The sequence below is a fragment of the Zootoca vivipara genome, chromosome 8, assembly GCF_965207765.1.
Source record: "Zootoca vivipara chromosome 8, rZooViv2.hap1.1, whole genome shotgun sequence".
Classification (NCBI taxonomy): Eukaryota; Metazoa; Chordata; class Lepidosauria; order Squamata; family Lacertidae; genus Zootoca; species Zootoca vivipara.
The window spans coordinates 46,644,680-46,666,275 of record NC_142591.1 but is presented as its reverse complement, the minus strand read 5'-3'; the positions used below and the strand labels follow the sequence as shown (position 1 = coordinate 46,666,275).

At 43.4% G+C, this 21,596-nt stretch overlaps 1 protein-coding gene and 1 pseudogene across 1 annotated transcript in view; one reads left to right on the top strand and one right to left on the bottom strand.

Moving 5' to 3' along the window:
* LOC118090180 (desmoglein-1) overlaps positions 1–21,596 on the bottom strand; it is a 35,722-nt gene continuing 14,126 nt past the window's right edge. Inside the window, exons 5-16 of the mRNA XM_088675431.1 lie at positions 21,240–21,387; positions 20,502–20,665; positions 19,671–19,805; positions 17,293–17,478; positions 16,057–16,340; positions 14,501–14,643; positions 11,672–11,893; positions 9,698–10,357; positions 8,374–8,525; positions 6,499–6,562; positions 4,697–4,908; positions 1–4,241 (exon numbers count right to left, since the gene is read on the bottom strand). Coding sequence (XP_088531557.1) covers positions 3,201–4,241; positions 4,697–4,908; positions 6,499–6,562; positions 8,374–8,525; positions 9,698–10,357; positions 11,672–11,893; positions 14,501–14,643; positions 16,057–16,340; positions 17,293–17,478; positions 19,671–19,805; positions 20,502–20,665; positions 21,240–21,387 — 3,411 coding nt within the window. The 3' untranslated portion in view covers positions 1–3,200. The remainder of the gene's footprint in view (positions 4,242–4,696; positions 4,909–6,498; positions 6,563–8,373; positions 8,526–9,697; positions 10,358–11,671; positions 11,894–14,500; positions 14,644–16,056; positions 16,341–17,292; positions 17,479–19,670; positions 19,806–20,501; positions 20,666–21,239; positions 21,388–21,596) is intronic.
* Positions 1,225–1,345, top strand: LOC148684836 (U4 spliceosomal RNA; annotated as a pseudogene).

Below are 21,596 nucleotides of genomic sequence, written 5' to 3'. Positions count from 1 at the left end.
TTTGGCCAGAAGTTTTTATTAAACCGAATATTATTTTACATCTTCAAATATAAGCTTGTTTGCCAGTTTATTGTAACCACAGAGCTTCAGTAGTTTACTCACAAACAAAGCAATTCTTAAAAAAACAAAACAAAACCTGATCACAGCAGAAAACAGCAATAGGGGTTATTACTAACAAGTGCTTTAGGCACTTGAAGGGCAATGTTATTGCTAGTCGATAAGTGAAAAAGCAAGTGTTAAAGCCTATGTTTGCTAAGTATTAAACAGTTCATTTCTAGGGCGTATCAGTGCATCGTACTATAGACAGACAAGAACAAACAAACCCCTCTTTCATTAAAAAAAGGTTTTGTATCAGGATTATTTTTATTCCCAGACAGTAGTTTCAATAAGCATGAAGAGAAGAGTGAAAAGTGACTGTGCTAATTACAGCCATGCAATTCTAGTGAACTAATATTTTAGACCAGCTTAAAATATATTGTGTACGGAAGTACGTTTTTTAAAAAAAATAAAAACACCTATGTGCTGATGTCTTTTATCAAATGGGTATGTGTTCCATACTTTGGGGGAGCTTACTTATTTGTTACTGGCAGTCCTTGTTGTTAACACATAAAAGAGAAAGAGTTGCCTTGAAGTTTAGCTTGTTCAGGGCTTCCTCATGTGAACAATTGTGGTTTGAATGAAGACTGCTCAACAGCAATGGTTAATAACATTTATAAGTAACCATAACCAAATCAAAATTTGTAGCCAACTAAATATTTTAAATACAACATAATTAGTCGGACAGAATGAAACAATCTTGTACAACTGAAATATGCCAAACTGGAATGCCAAAATGGTGACTGTCTCTGACTGTGGGCGTAGCTGCACTCGCAATGACCATATATTTGCTCCTACAAGGACTTATTGTGCCATACAGCTCAAAAAGTGAATTCTCAGGCTACCCACCCAGCTATAATTCCCAGGATGCTTTGGGTGAAACCATAATAGTTAAACTGGTCTAAAATTTATAGTGAACATTTGCCCTTGTAAGTGCTGAAAGCTACTGAAACTGAATAGATCCAAAGAAATACAAAGAGAAGTTCCTGTTTCTGATGTTTTAAAAACCTGTGTTGAGAAGTAGCCAGTAAATGGCTGAAGTGGAACGACTTTGTAACATAAGAAAAGTCAAATATGAGGTCCAAATAATGTTGCAGGAGCTTCATTAGAAATGGATCCTGTATTGACATTTTGACATGACAGTGGTGGTATGGTAGTCAATGAGGTTAATCCAAGGCACCGTTATTGCTAGTTGGAAACTTTTCATTTTCTGGCTGTTGCTCTACACACATTTATAAAACAACAGAAGGGAATGAAACACTGGGAACACCTTTAAGCAGCCATAAAAACCAAGCTCCTTAAATTTCTTTAGATATCTACCAAATGTAATCAAGGCACTTGCAAGGTAAAGAGAATAGATTATTATAATCTGGTTGGGGGGGGGGAATCCTTGAAAAGAACAAATATATTTACATTACAGAGCATGTTGTCGATACTGCAGTTACTTTCAGCTTACATATGGTACATAACTAAGCATGTGAGCCAGAACCCAAATAACTTTTCTAGTGCCTTTGCATGCCCAGTGAAGCACCCTATACCACATCTCCAATAAACATGTAACTGTCAGTGGAACCAACTGACATATGTACCTTCATGATCATATGTAAAGTGTTAGTTTGTGATATAGCATAGGGATCTGTTGAAGAAAGAAAGAAAAGCCCTATGTTCTACTGGGTGCATGCAAGCGGGTTCCCTTTGGCGTTCCCGAAGAAGCTCTTTGGATCCTGGCCAATATAGCCTATATTTTCAGTATTTTATTGACCCAGCTTTGTGTGCATTTAAGCTTCCATGAAAGCAGTAAACAACATAGAAAATATTTGGGTAGTAGTGCAATCTTATGCTTGTTCCATGAGTAATCCATGGTTCAATGTGGGGATGTACTCCATGACAGGCATAGGATTTCAGTTTTAGGGTTTTGCAGCAGCTTGTAAAAGTTAATAGCAAATATTTAGCCAGAGATGTCAAGCTTTTGTCAAAATACAGATTTATCAGAGCAGGTTTCTTCAGAGAGAAACCATTCAATCAAATTTGCTTTCGAGATATGATACAACAGGCTCGCTTAGTCGTGCCTGTGCTCTTGGCATGTTATCATTTTTTCCAACATTCCCAAGTATGTTGTTCTTTCTGCCAGTATGCTGTGCAGTTTAAGCTCTATAGGAAACTAAGTAGAGGGATGGTAATGTATACTGTCCAAAAGGTAATTGTTTCATGACCAGAGTGGTTCCTGTAGGTGGCTGGGAAGAGTTTGTATTCAAACACTTTATCATATACAAAGTCATAAAGAGTGGCTGATATGTTCTGAGAACTGCTGGCATGCAATGGGGGGCTTAAACATGCATCATTTATCAATATTGCAATGACCTGTAATAATTTTGCTTAAACCAGATACAACCTGGAATCCTCTGCTGCTAGGGCTGTGTGTTGTCCTTACAAGAGCTCATAAGAGCCTGCCATTCTGACTGTGACATCACACAGGATTTCAGTCATACGAAAATGGATGTATTTCATTTCTTTCCTTTCCCCCTCACTTTGTTACCTAGCTCCTTCATGTTTGCCAGCTAAAGAGTTGAACTATGCATTACATCTGAAGTTACTACTTGGAAGAGATTCTGTGCAAGCACTATGAAATACACCAAGCAGTTCCCAAACTGAGTGAAACAGTCCGGCCAGTGTTCCTAAAGGGAGCTGTTCCCAAAAGTCACCTTGAGCACAATTCCATTTCCTTTCCAGGCTGGTAAAAACCATTAAATAATGTGGTGAGCAAACACAGGGTGTTTTTTTAGCAAATGACATTAGGAAGGCACCATGATGGACCCACAATGCTCTCCAACACCAATGATGTATTAAAAGTTTGTGCCAATGGCTCCTGAATTATATTCACTGCCATTTGTGGATTTGGAGGAGGGGGGGCAGGGTGCCAGAGTTGTCCTATATTGGCAGTGATTCTGCATTTCCTTTTTGGTCTGCATAGCTTTAAGAGGTTTTCAGGCAAGTCTCTCCCCCCCCCCCGGTGATTTGCTATGTATAAATAATAACATTGTTCAGTGGCAGATCTCTCTCTTTAAAAAGGGGAGTTTGGCAGCAATGTGTAATTGCAAGTGGCCTTATTGATTCGAATACTGAATAGTGCTGTATTTTGTCACCCGCCTTCGACTCGTACCGGGAGAAGCGGATCCTATTGTTTGGCTAAGGAGATTATCGGGACTCAGCATTTGACCTGTGATGCCACTCATGCCGCCAACGCCGCCACTCATTCCTGCCCCTGACACTACTCTTTCAGTAACAACCACATTGCGTCCACCTGATAACTCAGAAGGAATGCCACTCATGCCGCCAACGCCGCCACTCATTCCTGCCCCTGACACTACTCTTTCAGTAACAACCACATTGCGTCCACCTGATAACTCAGAAGGAATGCTCAAATTGCCCTGCATACCTGAGACAGGTCGAATCACTCTTTCCGTCACCACTACATTTGACCCCTCGGACAGATCAGGAATACTCATGGAAGGGGGTATCCTTGCATTTGGAGCAATCACCCTTTCTGTGACCACCACATTGGACCCATCTGGTAGCTCTGGAATATCCATCATGCCATGAAAATCAGTGACCGAGGAAGGAGCAAGCACCCTTTCTGTTACCACAACATTTGATCCACACAGAGGATCGACATTCATTGTCGGAGGTTTCATTGTTGGCCCCGTTGTATACGTCTCAGTCACCACTACATTGCCTTGGAGCATAGGATCGGGCCTTGGAGGCTGTACAGCAGAAGTAGTCGTGTAGGTATTTTCAGTAACAACCGTCGTGCTGCCAACAGGAGGAGGTGGAGTCATAGTTGAAGATGTATTAACAACAATGGTAGTTCCAGGCGGTGGCAGGCTTATATCGAGATCAGGATTGGGAAAAGATGGCCAATTCGAGTCAGTATCTGGGAATGGCTCAATTTGCACACCCAAGCAGATTTCTGCCAAGGTCCTAAACTTAGGTCCCAGTGTATCTAGATAGGTGTCATCCAGATCATCACCAATAAAACTGCAACAGCCAATGGAACCAACAGGAGAGCCTATACCCTCATGATCATATATCAGGAGACAGTCATTTGCAGGTCTGCCTTCGTCTTCGTCAGCATAGGCAAACGCTTTCTAAAAATGAAGAAAGGTGAAGACAGAATTGAAGTCCTTGCTTTCTTGTGATCAACATGGAGAAGAAAATGAATCTATTAGTAAGAGATGCAACGCACCACTATTGAGCACCAGGCAGAATATCAGTGGTAAAAAATGTGCAATCGGAGTGATTAGATTTGTTCAGATAAATTCCTTCTGCTGTTAGCCAAAGGTCAGGCATGCAGAGTTTATGTTGAGGGCAGAAGGAGAAATTGATGTGCCTAGGAATTTATGTGGCAGGCACAGATGCGGTCAGACACAACCAGCAAGTTTAACTTCTCTGCACCCAGAAATACACTTAGTGCAAAGCATCCCAAAGTCACCACCTTTCCCCACCTCCCCTCCAATTTGCCAAAGCAACTGCATTCAGCAACTTGGATAAAAGCAGTTTGGACTTCTCTGACCCTGCGTTGAAAGAGATGAACATGGGTTACCTCTGAAAAATAGCTGTCCAAGAAAGCCATATTCACGCCACTCTCTCTGTATTCTTTTAGGGTCCCTCCATATGCTTCTTTTCTTCCTGTTGTTCCATAGCCTGTAGTAGCTCCATAATCAACATTCGTTCCATAGCCTTTAACTGCTCCAAGTCCAATTGTTTCTTCAACTCCTGTACTCACCCCACCTTTATACTTAGTTGCATAGATATCTGAAAATTAGAAACAACAACCACCCCATATTATTTTTGCATGATGCTGTCAGAGCAGTGGTGATTTATGTAACCCCCAAACATCCTGCCCTACTAGCCAATGCTGAGATGAATTCGAGCCACTTTAAACCCCACTAATATGGGCAAGCAGTAGTGGATGGTGCCCCTTGGGTCTGGTCAGGCATAAGGGAGAGAGGCAAAAGGTAGGTAGTGCTAGAGGTAATGACAGACTGAGTCAGCTAATTCTAGTTTTGCACCCATCCTTTTTCTTTCTGAGTTCTACAAGGACAATCTTGAGACTGAGGAGGAGGAAGCTGACAGCCAGTGCCAACATCAAGAAGGCAGGCAGAGTGCGGCTGGTTGAGGGCAGAGCATCCTAATAGGCCAACTTCTACTACTGCTCGTATACAGTGGTACCTCAGTTTACAAACAGCCCTGTTAATGAACTATTTGGTATACGAACTCTACAAAACCGGAGGTAGGTGTTCTGGTTAGCAAACTTTACCTCGGTCTAAGAACGGAAGCCAAACGGTGGAAGGCCACTGGCGGCGGGAGGCCTCATTAGGGAAAGTGCACCTCAGTTTAAGAAGAGCTTTGGTTTAAGAACAGACTTCCGGAACGGATTAAGTTTGTGAACCGAGGTACAGGCCCGGCCCTACGTGCAGGCTGGCTGGCGCAGGGCACCATGGCGCCGGCCTGCGAGGAGGGCGCCGCGAGCTGCGCCCACCCGCTGGCCGACCGGTCCGCCGCGCAGCTGCGCCTGCCCGCCCGCCTGCCGACCGGTCCGCCGCGCAGCTGCGCCTGCCCGCCCGCCCGCCTGCCGTGCAGCAGCGCCTGTTGCACCCGCGCTGCGCGCGGCGCCCACCGTGCTGGGAAACGGGGTGGGAGGGCGCCGGAATGGGGCGGGAGGGCGCCGAAGGGATCCGGCGGGCGCCGGAGGATCCGGCACACCACGGCGCCGGGAGCGTTTAAGACGGCGCTGCCGAGGTACCACTGTATAGGTGTTTCTTCTTCTTCTTCTTCTTCTTCTTCTTCTTCTTCTTCTTCTTCTTCTTCTTCTTCTTCTTCTTCTTCTTCTTCTTCTTCTTCTTCTTCTTCTTCTTCTTCTTCTTCTTCTTCTTCTTCTTCTTCTTCTTCTTCTTCTTCTTCTTCTTCTTCTTCTTCTTCTTCTTCTTCTTCTTCTTCTTCTTCTTCTTCTTCTTCTTCTTCTTCTTCTTCTTCTTCTTCTTCTTCTTCTTCTGCCACATGGCGAGCAGCTTATCTCTGTGGATCAACTCCATCACAAAGGAACATCTGTTGATCTCTGGATTTCAGTGGTACGGACTTCAGTTAACGTTGGAGGTGCTAACAAGATCTAAACCAAGGTTTCCCAAACTTGGGTCTCCAGCTGTTTTTGGGGCTACAAAAACAGCTGGAGACCCAAGTCTGGGATACCCTGATCTAAACTATAGTAGGTGAACACAGGCTGTGGAGCTGGGTTATGCTTCTGAAGGTGCCCTGTCTCTCCAAGCCCCCCCTTTTTTTACCTACTGGAAGGAATAAATATGAAAAGTATTATTTACTGAACTTACAATGTCAGTTTAGCCTTACCTGAGGAGTCACCATAGTCGCCCATGCCTGTATTTGCGACTTGCCCGCAAATATTTGAAACGTCCTAAAAGAAGTGAGTAAAAATAAATTTTAAAAATAGCTAGTTTATATATGGATTTTTAAAAGAGACGTAAATACTGTATAAGGTTTTTGGCCTGATTCAGAGGGCCACAAGCATAATGGAATGCTAGACAGGCATTAGAGGCAGATGTTGGGTTGGAGTGGGAGCATTTACCTAACCTCCCGGCAGCAGAGCTGCTGCTGCTGCTTACAGGGAATGAAGGTGGGACAAAGCAGTGGAGGGGGGGCCAATCTGCATAAGGCTGGTTCTGCTGCCTGGCCCCTCCCACTCCCACTCAGCAGCAGCAACCCACCTACCAGGAGGTCAGGTAAGTGATGGGATTACACTTCTTCTGAAGGAGTGGGTATGCAGCTTGGGGAGTGCTTCTGGATCTGCCGCTGTCACTTGTGGCTCAGGTGGCCTTGGTGGCACAGAGTACCTTCCATCTGCTTCAGCTGCACCCCTGCCTAGACAAGGATAGCTGACATTAGTTGTCTATGCTCTGTTAACCTCCAGGTTAGATTACTGCAACACGTTATAAAAAGGGCTGCCTCTGAAGGCAGTTTGGAAACATCAGCTGGTGCAGAATTCAGAGGCCAGGTTGCTTACTAGGGCAAGGCGGTTTGAGCATATGCCAATCCTGGCCCAACTGCACCAGCTCAGGACCACACTACCTCAAAAATGGCCTCTCCTCATATGAAGTGAGCTGGACCCTGTGATCACCATCTGAGGCCCTTCTTAGTGTGCCTCCTCTGTGAGAGGTCTGGAGGGTGGCAACATGAGAACGGGCCTTTTCTGTGGTCACTCCCTGTTAGTGGAATGCTCTCCCGAGGGAAGTTCACCTGGGCTTGGTTACACATCTCTAGGTGCCAGACAAAAACACTACTCTGAGACATTTGGCTAATTAAAAAAATTGATGGCCTTTTAAACTGGGGGATGGGGGGGGAGTATTGTTTTTGCTTGTTATTATGGTATGTATTTTTGTGTTTCTATATTGTAAACCACCCTGTGATCTTCAGATGAAGGACGGTATAGATTAGAAATTTTAATGCTGGTGATGGCGATGATGATGATGATTCTGCACCAACCTCCCCGCTGCCTTGCCCGTCCCTCCCAGTAAGCAACAGTGGCCCACTTGTCAGGAAGCTAGCACAGCAGTTCCACCCCACCTGGTGAGCTGCTTCTGCCTGGGAGACTTGCCTCAGCTGATCTTAGCAGTTGGGCAGGTCAACATGGAGGAAAATAGTCAACCAAGTAATATGTTGGTTTTGCTATGCTCCCATTACTGCTTATTTTGGTTGCTTTTATATTACTTGGGAGTAGGCTCGGAGTGAAAACAATGAAGAGTGGAATACAAATGTTGAAACCAAATAGATGGGACAGACAACAATGGTTGTGCTGGGAAGTCTGACAGGTTGCATTAGAGCAGGGGTCAGCAACCTTTTCCAGCCATGGGCCAGTCCACTGTCCCTCAAACCATGTGGTGGGCCTGACTATATTTTTTTGGGGGGGGGAATGAACAAATTCCTATGCTCCACAAATAACCCAGAGGTGCATTTTAATAAAAGCACACATTCTACTCATGTACCGATAAAAACGCCAGGCAGGCCCCACAAATAACCCAGAGATGCATTTTAAATAAAAGGAGACATTCTACTCATGTAAAAACTAAGCTGACTGTCCGCGGGCCGGATTGAGAAGGCGATTGGGCCGCATCTGGCCCACGGGCCTTAGGTTGCCTACCCCTGTGTTAGAGGCTTCATATTGATAATGGGATAGATCCTGTAAAGCTTTCTGCAAAGTTATGAACCAACCCGGTCTTCAGGCTGTGCTCCTTCAATTCCCCATGAATGAATAGCTCCTTCGGAACATTCAGGCACAGGCTCAAATCCAGCCCCAACGCCACCAGTAGGACCAGATCCACAATAGCCGCAACAGTCACTCTGTGACATCAGAATTGGAACCACTAATAGAAGGGGTAAAAGAAATTGATGCCGTTTTTAAGCATTACGGCATATATTTGTCTCCAACATACTATGTTACAGTCATGCACAAAATAATAAGAAAGATAACAGCATAAATATAAAACACAAATTATAATAATAATAATAATAACTTATCTATATTAATACAAATTACTATATATCTTTACTTTTACTTCCCTTCTACTCTTTCCATGGTTTCCTATTTACTGTCCTTTTAACTGTGTTTTCTTACTGTTCTAAATTATTTTCTCTTATCATCTTTAGTTCTTAATCTATTTGTTTAACCACTTTTATATTTCAATGGTGAGCATTACGAACACCACATTATTTCTATTTATCCTATTTATTTATTACGAACAGGCATGGCTGAGACAGCATCAGGTGCCAGGATATAACTCTGATTCAAGCAGACCAGTCAGCCCACCGGTGCTGGGATCCAATCTAACACCATTCCCATCGCTGATACAGCAGCTGCCCTGACAGCTACATGAGCAGCACTCCTATGGCAACTGATGCATCTCTAGATCTGCTTTGCAGGTACAGTTGGGAAGAGCCATAGCTGAGTGGTAAAGCATCTACTTTGCATGCAGAAGGTCCCAGGTTCAATCCCCAAGATTCCCAATCCCCAATCCATCTCCAGGCAGGGCTGGGGAAAACTGCTGCCCAAAACCCCAGAAATGCTACTGTCGGTCAGTGTAGAGACAATACTGAGCTAGATGGAGCACTGGTCTGAATCAGCACTATATTCTCATTGCTGCACACAGAACTATCTGTTGATGAAGCATCTTAAGGCTTTTTGGAAACAAGTAAGAAAGCTACTCTGCTTAGCCTTGTGCATTAAGCTATGGTAGCACACGTTTCTGTGTTAAATGCAGCACTTGATGCTTCCTTCAAGGCTAGGTTGTGATTTTAAAGTGTGTGAACATAAACACATAGTTAATGGGACTCCAAAATCTTCAACTCTCCTCTTGTCAAAACTCCTCCTTTCATGGGAAGGTGCACAGAGCAGCTTTCATTAATGCAATGTAATGTTATAGCAAAATATTAAATAAGAGAGATCAGCGGTCTAGTTCCCTTTTAAAAAACACACAGAATTCCCAAGAACAAACAAACAAAATAGAAATAGTTAATTTAGTTTCAGTAGAATGCTTACACACAAATATTAGTCCTCCAAGGAACATCAGGCCAATGGCTGTAGCACTAAGTGTAGTTTCTGCGCCTCCTTGTCTGTTCCAATCATAACCACCACCATAACCACCACCACCATAACCACCAGTGCCACCATCAATCATACCACCACCACCATAATCAATACCACCACCAGCGCCACCACCAGTTCCTCCTCCTGTTCCGTAATCTCTTCCTCCTCCTCCTCCCCCCCAGCTGCCATCTCCCCCACTCGTTCCTCCGCCAGTTCCTCCTCCGCCAGTTCCTCCCCCTGTGCTTCCTCCCCAGCCAGTTTCTCCTCCGCCAGTTCCTCCCCCTGTGCTTCCTCCCTGGCCACCTCCACCAATAATGCCTCCTCCTCCTCCTCCTCCTCCTGCTCCTCCTCCTGCTCCCCCTCCTGCTCCTCCTCCGCCGCCACCACCAGCACCACCACCTCCACCTCCTCCACCAGCCCCACCACCAATAATAGTAACAGTGATTCTTTGAGTGGCAGACTTGACACACATCCCATTACGGTCACAATGGCAGGCTTGCAAAGGAATAACCAGTGGCCTATCACAGCTTCTGCCACTGTTGTCGACCACTCTAACTTGGACCTCATGAATGACAAATTGTATATCCTGGGAGAACAGTGCTGCTGAGGTATCTGTTTGGGAGCAGGGAAAGGGAAGAAACAAAAACAACAATTTATATTAAGAATTCTGCTTTGCAATCTCTGCTCAGGGTCAAGTTCATGTTCCTAAATAAAGTTAGCAGTCCTTATGAGGGCAGCCTAGACTACATTAATCTCTCAGGGTCACCTCCAACATAGTGCTGAGTGAGTGTGCTGCCAGCGTTAGGATTTCCTCTTGCCCAATGGGGTTTCCCTACCCTCTCCTTCCCATGGATGTTCACTAACTCTGTTCTAGGAGTTCTCTCAACCCTCAGGAGCAAAGTTGGGGAGGGCACAGGCAGCATGTGGGGGTAGGAAGAAGGGGGAAGTCCTGTTGAGCAAGCAGAAATCCATGTGCTGATGGGAGCCTAATTTTGTGCGATGTAGGATGCAAACCTCAGAACCCACCTGGGTGCATTGAGAAAACACATTTGAGTTTCTTTCCTGCAGCACAGTGCAGCTATGTCACTGACTTCTCTCTTTGCTTACCCTCCCATTCTCTGGGCTGATCAGCAATGTCTTGTAAGAATTGGCCATCAACTGATAAAAGTGAATGGGAACAGGTACCCAGCAACTACATTCATTGTGTTGATCACAGAGAAGCCAGAGCGCAGGAGAGGGTTATTTGATGGTCATGCATGGAGAACATGTCCTCTAGCAAATGCTTTGAGCAGCCTTCCCCAGCCTTCACACATCTGCCCGCTAGATGTTTTGGACTACAACTCCCATGAGTCTCAGCCAGCGTGGCCAACAGTAAGGGATGATGGGAAATGTAGTCCCAACACCTGGAGGACATGAGGTTGAAGAAGGCTCACTCTCAGGGATGCTTTAATTGATTATAGGTAGTGCAAGACATTTGCATTATATTGAAGCTGAATTATATAACATTACACAGTTGCACCATGCCTTTGCCCGAATGCCTTTATTTGCTACAAACTCGATAGATGTTTCTCCCTTCCTGTGGCCCAGATGCTTAAACTCAGGCATCCCCAAACTAGGGCCCTCCAGATGTTTTGGCCTACAACTCCCATGATCCCTAGCTAACAGGACCAGTGGTCAGGGATGATGGGAACTGTAGTCCAAAACATCTGGAGGGCCGAAGGTTGGAGATGCCTGTTCAAACTGTTGCATAGGACTCCCACATGCCCAAGTTGCGAGTGACCAGAAAGCACACTGATTCTTACAAACTTACCATACAAAGAAATGGTTGGTGCAGGGATAGGAGAGAGGTGTTGGAAGGTAAAATCAGCTTAGAAAGGCAGGCAAGCATTGACTGGCAAGGTGATCTCTACATATAAATGTACTCACCATTCACTATTCTGATGTTCCACGAACTTCCTGGAGACTGTGCCACTATTGTAAATTTAAAAGGTGGACCATATGGATGGCCATCTAGATCGTAAGCTGTGATCACCGCTGTTGGATTTTCCACACATACTTTTCTGATTTCGTCTGTTACAGTAGGGCAGTTGTCATTGACATCATCAATAGTAAGCACAATGGTACCAGTGGCTGTTGTGAAAGGACTGTCTGTAATAAAATACATCTATATGAAGATGGTGGGTGGGTGGAATCACGTGCATCTTACTACTCTCAGTTGCAGAAGATAAATACCGTATATTCCAAAGTATAAGACGACTGGACGTATAAGACGACCCCCAACGTTTCCAGTTAAAATATAGAGTTTGGGATATACTCGCCGTATTAGAAATACGACCCGGCGTACAAGACGACCCCCGACTTTTGAGAAGATTTTCCTGGGTTAAAAAGTAGTCTTATACGCAGGAATATACAGTATTCCTGGTAAGCAAACAGCATGGCAAAGCTACATTTGTACAACTCAGAAAAGTAAACAAGTGGTTGATTTTATTGTTTGATAAATGGTTGATCATGGGATAAAAAGCGGTGGGGACACGGGGCGGAATGCTGTCTACACACAGCATTTTATTCTAGAATCAGTGGAGACTTACGGTAGTACATTGTCTACACACAATCTAGTTTTATGGGATACTTTTTGGTCCTCAAAAGTGCTTCTTGAGAAACTGGTTTCATTTTAAAACTAAAATCGCATTGCAGATTGATTCTGCATTACCCTGCAGCATGTCCATTTGAAAACTGGTGAAAATAGATGTAGGCAGTCCCAGTAATGGTGTGTCTGTGCAAGCTGGAACATTTCCAGATTCAGGAAAAAACTACATTTTTGTGTCACAAATGGGTTATCAAAAGAGTGGGAATAAACAGGCAGCTCCCACAATGGAGGGATATAATAAACGGTATCTCCCAAGGGTCAGTATTGGGAACAGTGATTTTTAAAAACTTGAACTTGGAGTTAGGGTTGAGCAATGAGGTGGCCAGGTTTACTGATGGCACCAAATTGTTTAGGATGATAAAATTAAAAAGATGGCTTGCAAGGAGCCTCAAAAGGAGCTCTCTGAACTGAGCAAATGTGCATTAAAATGATAAATGCAATTCAATGTAAGTACAGTGGTACCTCTACAACCGAATGATTTGACTTCCGAAGGTTTCGACTTCCGAAGTCGACAACCCCGGACGTTTTTTCGCCGCACGCGCCCTGCAGAAGCAGCACTTCGGCAACCAAAGACTTCGACTTACGAAGACGGCCGCAGAACCTTCGTAAGTCAAGGTACCACTGTAAGGGTAAAGTTCTGCACACTGAGGGCAAGAATTCCTCAATTGACATTTGTGCTAAAAGGGTTTGAAACTGGCAGGGACTGATGAGCAATGAGACCTTGGGATCACAGTGGATAATTCAATGAAAATGCCAACGTAGTGTGTGGCAATTGTGAAAAGGGTGAATTCAATGTGAGGGATTATAAGCAAAGGAACTGAAAATAAAACTGCTATACAGCTGCACAGTGGGACTGCACTTGAAGTGTTGTATACTGGTCGCTTTCCCTTGAAAATCATATTTTGAAGCTGGAAGAGGTGAAGAAAAGGGCACCCAAAATGATCAAGGAGCTGGAACTACTCTCTGATGTGGAAGGGTTGCAATATTTGGATCTTTTTAGTTGAAAAAAATGGCAAGTTAAGGGCAGATGACATGGTGGAGGTATATAAAATTATGCATGGTTTGAAGGCAATTGATAGACATTTTCTCTCTTAGGATTCCAGAGCCTCTTAGGATTCTAGAACCTGAGCTCATCCAATGAAGCTGAATGATGGAAGATTCAGTAACAGAAAGAAGTAATCCTTCACACAGCAGAATTACAGAATTTGATTCCACAAAATATATTAATAGCCACCAGCCTCAATTCTTTAAACAGGATCGGGGGCAGTACAATTCTGAATAACATTTGCTGAGAACCACAAGTGAGGAGAGTGCTTCCAGGATTCCTGTAGGCATCTAGTTAGCCATGCAACAGCATGCTGGAATGGATGGGTCTTTGGTCTGATCCAGCCCCTGCTTCTTATATGATCAGTACTAGTTCACATATGATAGTTTACATGCCTCTTATAATTTGGATAGTTTAAACAGGATACCCTTGGATATCAAGATCAACACCACTGAACAGCAGCACTGAACTGCCAGTAGGAGAGCCCTGTATCTCTCTAAAGCAGGCATAGGCAAACTGCGGCCCTCCAGATGTTTTGGGACTACAACTCCCACCATCTGTAGCTAACAGGACCAGTGGTCAGGGATGATGGAAATTGTAGTCTCAAAACATCTGGAGGGCTGAGTTTGCCTATGCCTGCTCTAAAGCCTCAAAAGTTCCTGAGCGGCAGTTTGTGTCTCCATTCATTTGAAAATATGGGTATCTTTGTACACGTCCTGTTGCATGACTGTTGGAAGCTGAAGAAGCTGAGACAGAAGAGAGTTTGCACAAAGAGGATCTCAAGAAGTGTGGAGTCTTCAGAGGTGATTTACGGGGGATCAGTTTCATGTGTGGATTTGAAACTACCACGCCAACATTTGGGTGCAGTTCTTGAAAGGGGAATATTTGTATATTTCGCTATTTGAAACCCACAAAGGCTACTTTCTTCACTAGCTCAAAATGGACTACGAGATAGTTGGAGGAACTATCTCAATTTGCAGAATTGCATTTCTTCGAGCTGTTGCAGACTTCCTGTAAATAGCAAGGAAAATTATATATATAAAAAGAACAGCTCTTTTCTTACCTTTAGTAATAGCCAGCAGCTCTGCAGAGTATACCCCATTGACTACATAAATTGATTCCCGATCAATCACTTTGTTGAAAGAGATGGCGCCAGTTGTTGGGTTGACTCGAAACCAGGCAGCTGGATCACGTCCCATGACGTAGCTGTTTTTGATTAGCAGAAATGAATTGGGCTTCATTTTAAGATGTAACAGTGCTTACATTAGCACAAACTGATCGATTTTATTTGCTCAGTTTAATAGGAGAAAATACTGTTATGTGAGAGCAAACCTTTTTTGTTGTATCTTAGAGTTTTGGTTCCACATATTATGCAGAATGAGCAGAGGTGACAAGACTTTGCTGAAGGTACTTCAGCAGCCATCTGTAATGGGTGCTGTGACTGCGTCCTGCAGGGTCCTGAGCAGGGGTTGGGCTCAACCCTGAAGACCTCTGATTCTGCAGTTCCTTCTTCTGCTATAGCAGGCAGGAGCAATCACTGTAGGTAAGAAGAATGAGTCTCCAATTTTCATGTCACCAGGAACTCTTCATGTCTGGGAAGGGCCATAATAGAACATCTACCTTGCATTGGTTTTCATACTAAGATAACGCTATTTTTATTGCTCTGTGAATTGCTATTTTAGGATTAATAATGTGCATTATTAGCACCATTAAGTATAAATCAAAAGTGAAAATGGGTCTTTCTTCTGTTGCAAGCTTGGGAGTCAGAGCTGTTTCTTGGGTCTAGACTTGTTGAAGACCACTGGGATAGATCATGTAGCAAATGTTTGTTGTGACTAAATACTAGGTTGAATGTAGGTAAACTATAATATTCTTCCAACAGAAGCCTCAAGGTTTTCCCCCACCAAGAATACAGATGAGTACCATTAGTGGATTTATTTACACTACAGTCATTTGGAAGTCTCCGTCTCCACAAAACATTGACATTTGAAATTCAGAACTGTAAATGCATTCCTTTAAAAATCAACCATATAATAGCCACAATTCATTTCTGACAAATGCAGTTTAAAGAACAGAGAAAGATCAGCTTTGAAGGTCACCTATTGTATACTAAATGCAGACCCTCCAATGTCCCAATTTTCCAGGGACAGTCCCAGAATCACAGAAGCCATCCTGGTTTCTGATTTGATCCTGGAATATCCCAGTTTTCCTTTTTCCTTCCCTCCATATCTCGGAAAACAATTAAAAGTGGTGGTGAGATCAGACCACCACCCTCCGTCCTTTTTGGAAACAAGAACCTTTGCTTTCTCACTCTCTGTGTGTAATAATAATAATAATAATAATAATAATAATAATAATAATAATAATAATAATAATTTATTTATATCCCGCCCATCTGGCCGGGTTCCCTCAGCCACTCTGGGTGGCTTCCAACAAAATATTAAAATACAGAAATGCAGTGTATGCATGTCTATGTGTGGGTGCAAAGATGGAGTCCTGTTTATACTGATTACACACACACACACACACACACACACACACACACACACACACACACAAACACACTCTGAAAAGTCTGAGAGCCACAAAGAAGAATCCTGAAAACAAAGCCTATCTTACCGGACATTAGTGGCAATTTTCCCAGTATCCTGGTCGATAGCTTGGAATGTTCCAACTTCATAGGTGAGTATAGTTTTAGTTGTTAAGCTTTCAGGTGCAGATACTTTTATTGAAGTTGGATGAAATGCTGGTCCTTCCATTACATTGGTTATTTGTACTGTAATTGGGGTACCCTGAGAAGCCGCTGAATATTGATATTGTGAAGCCACCGAAGAATGAAATGGGGCTATGTTTCGCACACCAATACGCAGTGGTATGCTTGAAAATTCTTCATAGTTAATTTCCTAAAACAAAGAAAGAAACAGGATGTAATGCAAGGTATTATGCATATCCGTTTATGGATAGTAAAATTATACACATAGCATTTTTATTGTTAGAAAGCCGTTCTCTGGAAAGTATCTTGTATTAAAATCATTTGCTGCTTGCATAACAAGACTCTTCCAGAAAAGCTGAATGCAGCGAAAGGGAGAGACAGCACATACAAGTCAAAACCAAATAAAGCAGTCAAACGATCATATGACCGTTCTGTTTTTTAAAACCTGTTTAATAAATTCCATAGATTACATATGAATCAGAAAATTTCCCCAAATGTGCTACAGACAGAGTACAGATGTTGACAGATGACACAAAAAATGCAGGAAACATGAAATGCCATTGTCAGTCCACAGTCCTGTGTGGTTGATTAATAATCTGATACATGTGGCAAAACTGCATTTCTAGCCCTGGCTCTTTGTCATACATGTAAAAGAGCAGCATGAAATTCCGGGGAGCCCCTCTGACATCACCCCCCAAATCATATATATCACTGATCCCACACCTTCTACATCCATACACTGAGTGTGGAAGTCTGCAGATAAGTAATGTAGCCATGTCCCATGCAGGAGTGCTGATTGTGTAGACACCCCTTTGCAAACATGCACACTCAATGTGTGCACAACATGGAGATGAATTAAGGCACTATATATAGCAAGTCAGCTGGGAAGCAAAGCTGAAGTTTGGAGATGAGGAACCTGTGGCTTTCCATGTGTTGTTGGACATGTCCCATCAGTTTGATGGGCAGGTATGATGGGAATTGTAGTCCAGCAACATCAGGAAGGCCACGGTTTCCTCACCCCCTGCTGTAGCTTATTTTATGAAGAGACTACAATTATCTCTCGCTCTGTGTTTCTTGGACAATATGAAGAAGAGTGGATATTCTCTACTTTCAATAAACAGTGAAAATAGGAAAATTCATACCTTTATAACCCTCAGGATACCCTCGTTAGTTGATCTGTCTAGGACTATGTCAAAGTTGCCATTTTCATTTCCTGAGATAAAATAAAATTCTGCAAACCAATTATCTGTATACTCTTGATCTAAATCAAAAACTTGTATTCTCAGTGCCTCTTGATTGAGTGTATTTTCTACAATGGTAATTGCGTACTAGAAAAGAAAGAAAACAATTGTTGACACCTGAGGCATGCATGGGTTTACTACTGTCTCGAAAGGCATTTTCCACATGGCTGCTACTCATTTCAAACTTGCTATGAACACTAACGATCTGATATGTATCATTTGGCACTCAGATGGATACAATTAGCTGTACAGAATGAAAGAGTATCATGCTTACTTACACAGTGCACAACAATCTATGGGTGACTGGGATAACCGCAGCAAGCTGAAGAAAAGTGTTTTTAGAAGGTCAAAGATCTCTCTGATAGCTGTGGGGGACACACAGGTGGTGCTATGCTCTAAACCAGTGTTTCCCAACCTTGTGCCTCCAGATGTTTTGGGACTACAACTCCCATCATCCCTAGCTAGCAAGACCAGTGGTCAGGAATGATGGGAATTGTAGTCCGAAAACAGCTGGAGGCACAAGGTTGGGAAACACTGCTCTAATCCACTGAGCCTCTTGGACTTGCTGATCAGAAGATTGGCAGTTTGAATCCACACGACAGGTTGAGCTTCTGTTGCTCTGTCCCAGCTTCTGCCAACCTAGAAGTTTGAAGGTGTACCAGTGCAAGTAGATAAATAGGTACCACTGTGGCGGGTAGGTAAATGGCATGTCTGTGCACTCTGGCTTCCGTCATAATGTCCTGTTGCGCCAGAAGTGGTTTAGTCATGCTGGCCACATGACCCACTAAGCTGTTTGTGGACAAATGCCAGCTCCCTCGGCCTGAAAAGCGAGATGAGTGCCACACCTCATAGTCACCTTTGACTGGACTTAACCATTCAGGGGTCCTTTACCTTACCTTTTTTACCCTTTGAAGCACACTGAGGACTTTATATATTTTTTAATTCGGAAAAATAAACTATAATAAATGCAATGAATCAAAACATAACTCAGTTTGCTATGGTAATCCCACCGATCCATTTTTTGTTTTGCACATTTTGTTGTTCTCAGCAGCTAAATATAGAGCAATTCCCCTCACTCCGGGTTATTTATTTCGTTGGTTCTCTGCCATATGATTTTACACAGGACAGTCCTGTATCTGAAGGGCTGTCCATCCAGCCCAAGTGTGAAATCCATAAGACAGGCAGCAGGAACTGTTGCCCATCAACAGTTAGTATGTGTAGACCAGGGGTCCCCAGACTTACCGAGCGGCGGGCCGGTGCCCGCCGCGCCGACCGCGCGGTGGGCCGGACGGCAGGGGAGTGCGCGCGCAGCGGGCCGGAGGGCGGGGGAGTGCGCGCCCGTGCGCATGCGCACGCGCACACGGGCGGGAAAAAAAATCGCCGAAAATCGCTTGTGCGCATGCGTATGGGCCTCCCCCGACCCGGAAGTGCACCAGAAATGACCTCTTCCGGGTCGGGAGAGGCCCGTACGCATGCGCACAAAGAATTTTCGGCGATTTTTTGCCGATTTTTTAGATCGCCGCTGCGCCGCGCGCCGCGAGAGCGGGCGGCGGCAGCGGGCGGCGGGGGTCGTCGCGGGCCGGATTGGAAGGCCGATTGGGCCGCATCCGGCCCGGGGGCCGTAGTTTGGGGACCCCTGGTGTAGACAATCTCAGCTCTCTTCCCTGTAACTCTGTATTTCATTTCCTGTATTTACAAGTCAGTTTGCAAATCATATGGTTTCAAAGCACGCATTCACAATTAAACTTTATTTTCCTTTATTTTATTTAGAAATATACTGTATACCTATTCTTTTAGGAATGCAGTTGAAACGCTAAATGTTTTTATGTGCAAAATCCTTTATTTTGTGTGAACACGCTATGAAAGGTCAACTCCTGAGAGTTGGTCTAAAACAACCTTCCCCAACTTGGTGCCCTCCAGATGTTATTGGACTTGCATTTCCCATCATCCCTGACCCTCAGCCATGTTGGCTGGGGCTGATGGGAGTTGTGGTCCAGCAACATCCCCAGGTTGGAGAACTCTGGCCTAAATAGTCAGCTTACCATTATCACAGGTTATATGGCATTAGTAAGGTACTGTATTCCTTTCAGTGAAATACAGATTCAATATCCATTCATTTTATTTTTTTGAAGGGAAAGTAGAAACTAGGCTGATAGTCTGGACTGCTTCCATTTCTACTTTCTGCTTCCATTTCCCCTCTTCTAGTTCCTCCTCCCAGCAAGTATTGCAGAATGTGGAATTGATTGTTGCTGGTGGTACTGCTTTAGTCAATAGCTTACCGTGCTCTGTGCACAAGTTGGAAACTGATCATTTACATCAGTTACAGAAACCTCACATGAACATTCAGATGATATTCCATCTGGACCTCCATCCCTGTCTGTGGCTCTCACAACCAGACTGTAACTTGCATGTTCCTAAATAAAAGTGAGGGGAAGGAAGGAAGGAAGACAAATGTTTAAACAGTCACATTAGTGATAAAGCACGCTTCTACATTGTAGTGGTTTTTAAACTCATTGTGGAAAGTGTTTTACACGGACCATATTTTGTGGGAGGGATTTGGGTGTGTACCTGAATTTTAGGTTAGCACAATTAAAGTGGACGGAAGGGTGAGTGAACAAATCCCCCCCTTTAAAAAAAATCTAACTTATTGTGCTTGAAAGTGAAGGGGGAAGTGCATTGAAAAGTGTAAGGATGAATTTTCATTTAACAGCCCTGCAAACAAATAAGAATAATGGCCGAATAAAGAACAGAGGATATAAGTGAACCTCAGTGTAAGGTTTGTGCAAGAAAATTAGGACAAATTCTCAATAAATTGGTTGTCTGGAGGGATCCTATGATGTGATGTGATGGGAAAAGTTATGAAGTTACTCCTAGGTAAACATGCACAAAGTTACAGCATTCTGCATATCTGTCACTTCAACCCATCTTATCTTGCTGATTCCCCCCCCCCCCCCGGCTGATTTTCTCTTCTTGAATAGATGCACAATAGCCAATTATTTTGTGCTGACTTTTCAGGAAGCTTTCTTAAGTCCTGAATAGCTCTTTCCTCTAGCATACAAACTGAGGTATTTCTCAGGAAAAGCAATGGGCTCATATGCATGTATTTTTACCTCTCGGTCAAGGATATTAGCAATGTGAAGTTCTCCAGTCTGTTTGTTCAAAATAAACTTTGATGGACCTCCAGGATTTTGACTCACGATCTTGAAGGCAATTTTGGAATTCAGGTTATTTGGCTCATCTGCATCTGTAGCAGTTATTTTCATCACCAATGTGTCTGGAAAGAAGGAGAAGACCACTTAAACAAAAACCTTAAGAGTTGCACTTCAGTTTATTAAAACTGTAAGGATGCCATAATTTGTGAATTCTCCAATATCTTTCTGCTTACTAAGAGTAGGACAGAATGCATTTTTCAAAATATTAGGTATGTTTCAATGAAGTCCCCCAGTCTCTGCTAATGTGCTGCACTACAAATGTAGCAAATTCTGATGTGCCTTTAAAAAGCATCATTTTGGCAATGTCTCCAGCTCCCATCAGCTAGCATGGCCAATTCTGAGGAATGATAGGAGTTGTAGTGCAGCAATCACCTGGTGGGGGGGCACAGTTTCCCAAATCCCTACTCTACACAGACACAGGGTTTTGGCCTGCAATCTCAAACCCACCCAAGAGCAGCCCCCACTGAACACAATGAGGCTTACTTCTGAGTAGAACTGCATAGAATTGGGGAAAGGGCAACTGGATGAGGGTGAGTGAGGAATCCAAGATTGAAATGGAACATGATGAGAAAGATAGATGCATGCTTATTTTATCCAGTGGCAGAAATGGCTACAATGTGTTTGTAATGTACTTACTGTCCATGCTGCTTTCTGAAATTGACCCTGAAAACACAGTTTGTGTAAACATGGGTGAATTGTCATTTACATCCAGAATCCGAACTCGAAGGTCAAGTGGTGTTTCCACTGACTGTCCGGTCACAACATTTATAGCAAAGCACTTAATCTGCATTAAAAAATAATAATAATAAAATCAAAGATTAACTCAGAAGGAGTATGTAGTATTCAAAATACTTAAAACCATTCATTTGTTAGATTAAAAAAAGCAATCTAATTTAAAAATACTGCAGGATTAATAATAATGATGATGATGATGTTAATAACGATGTATTATAAAATACAGTATGCCTTTCAAGTTGGATACAAGTGAGAAAC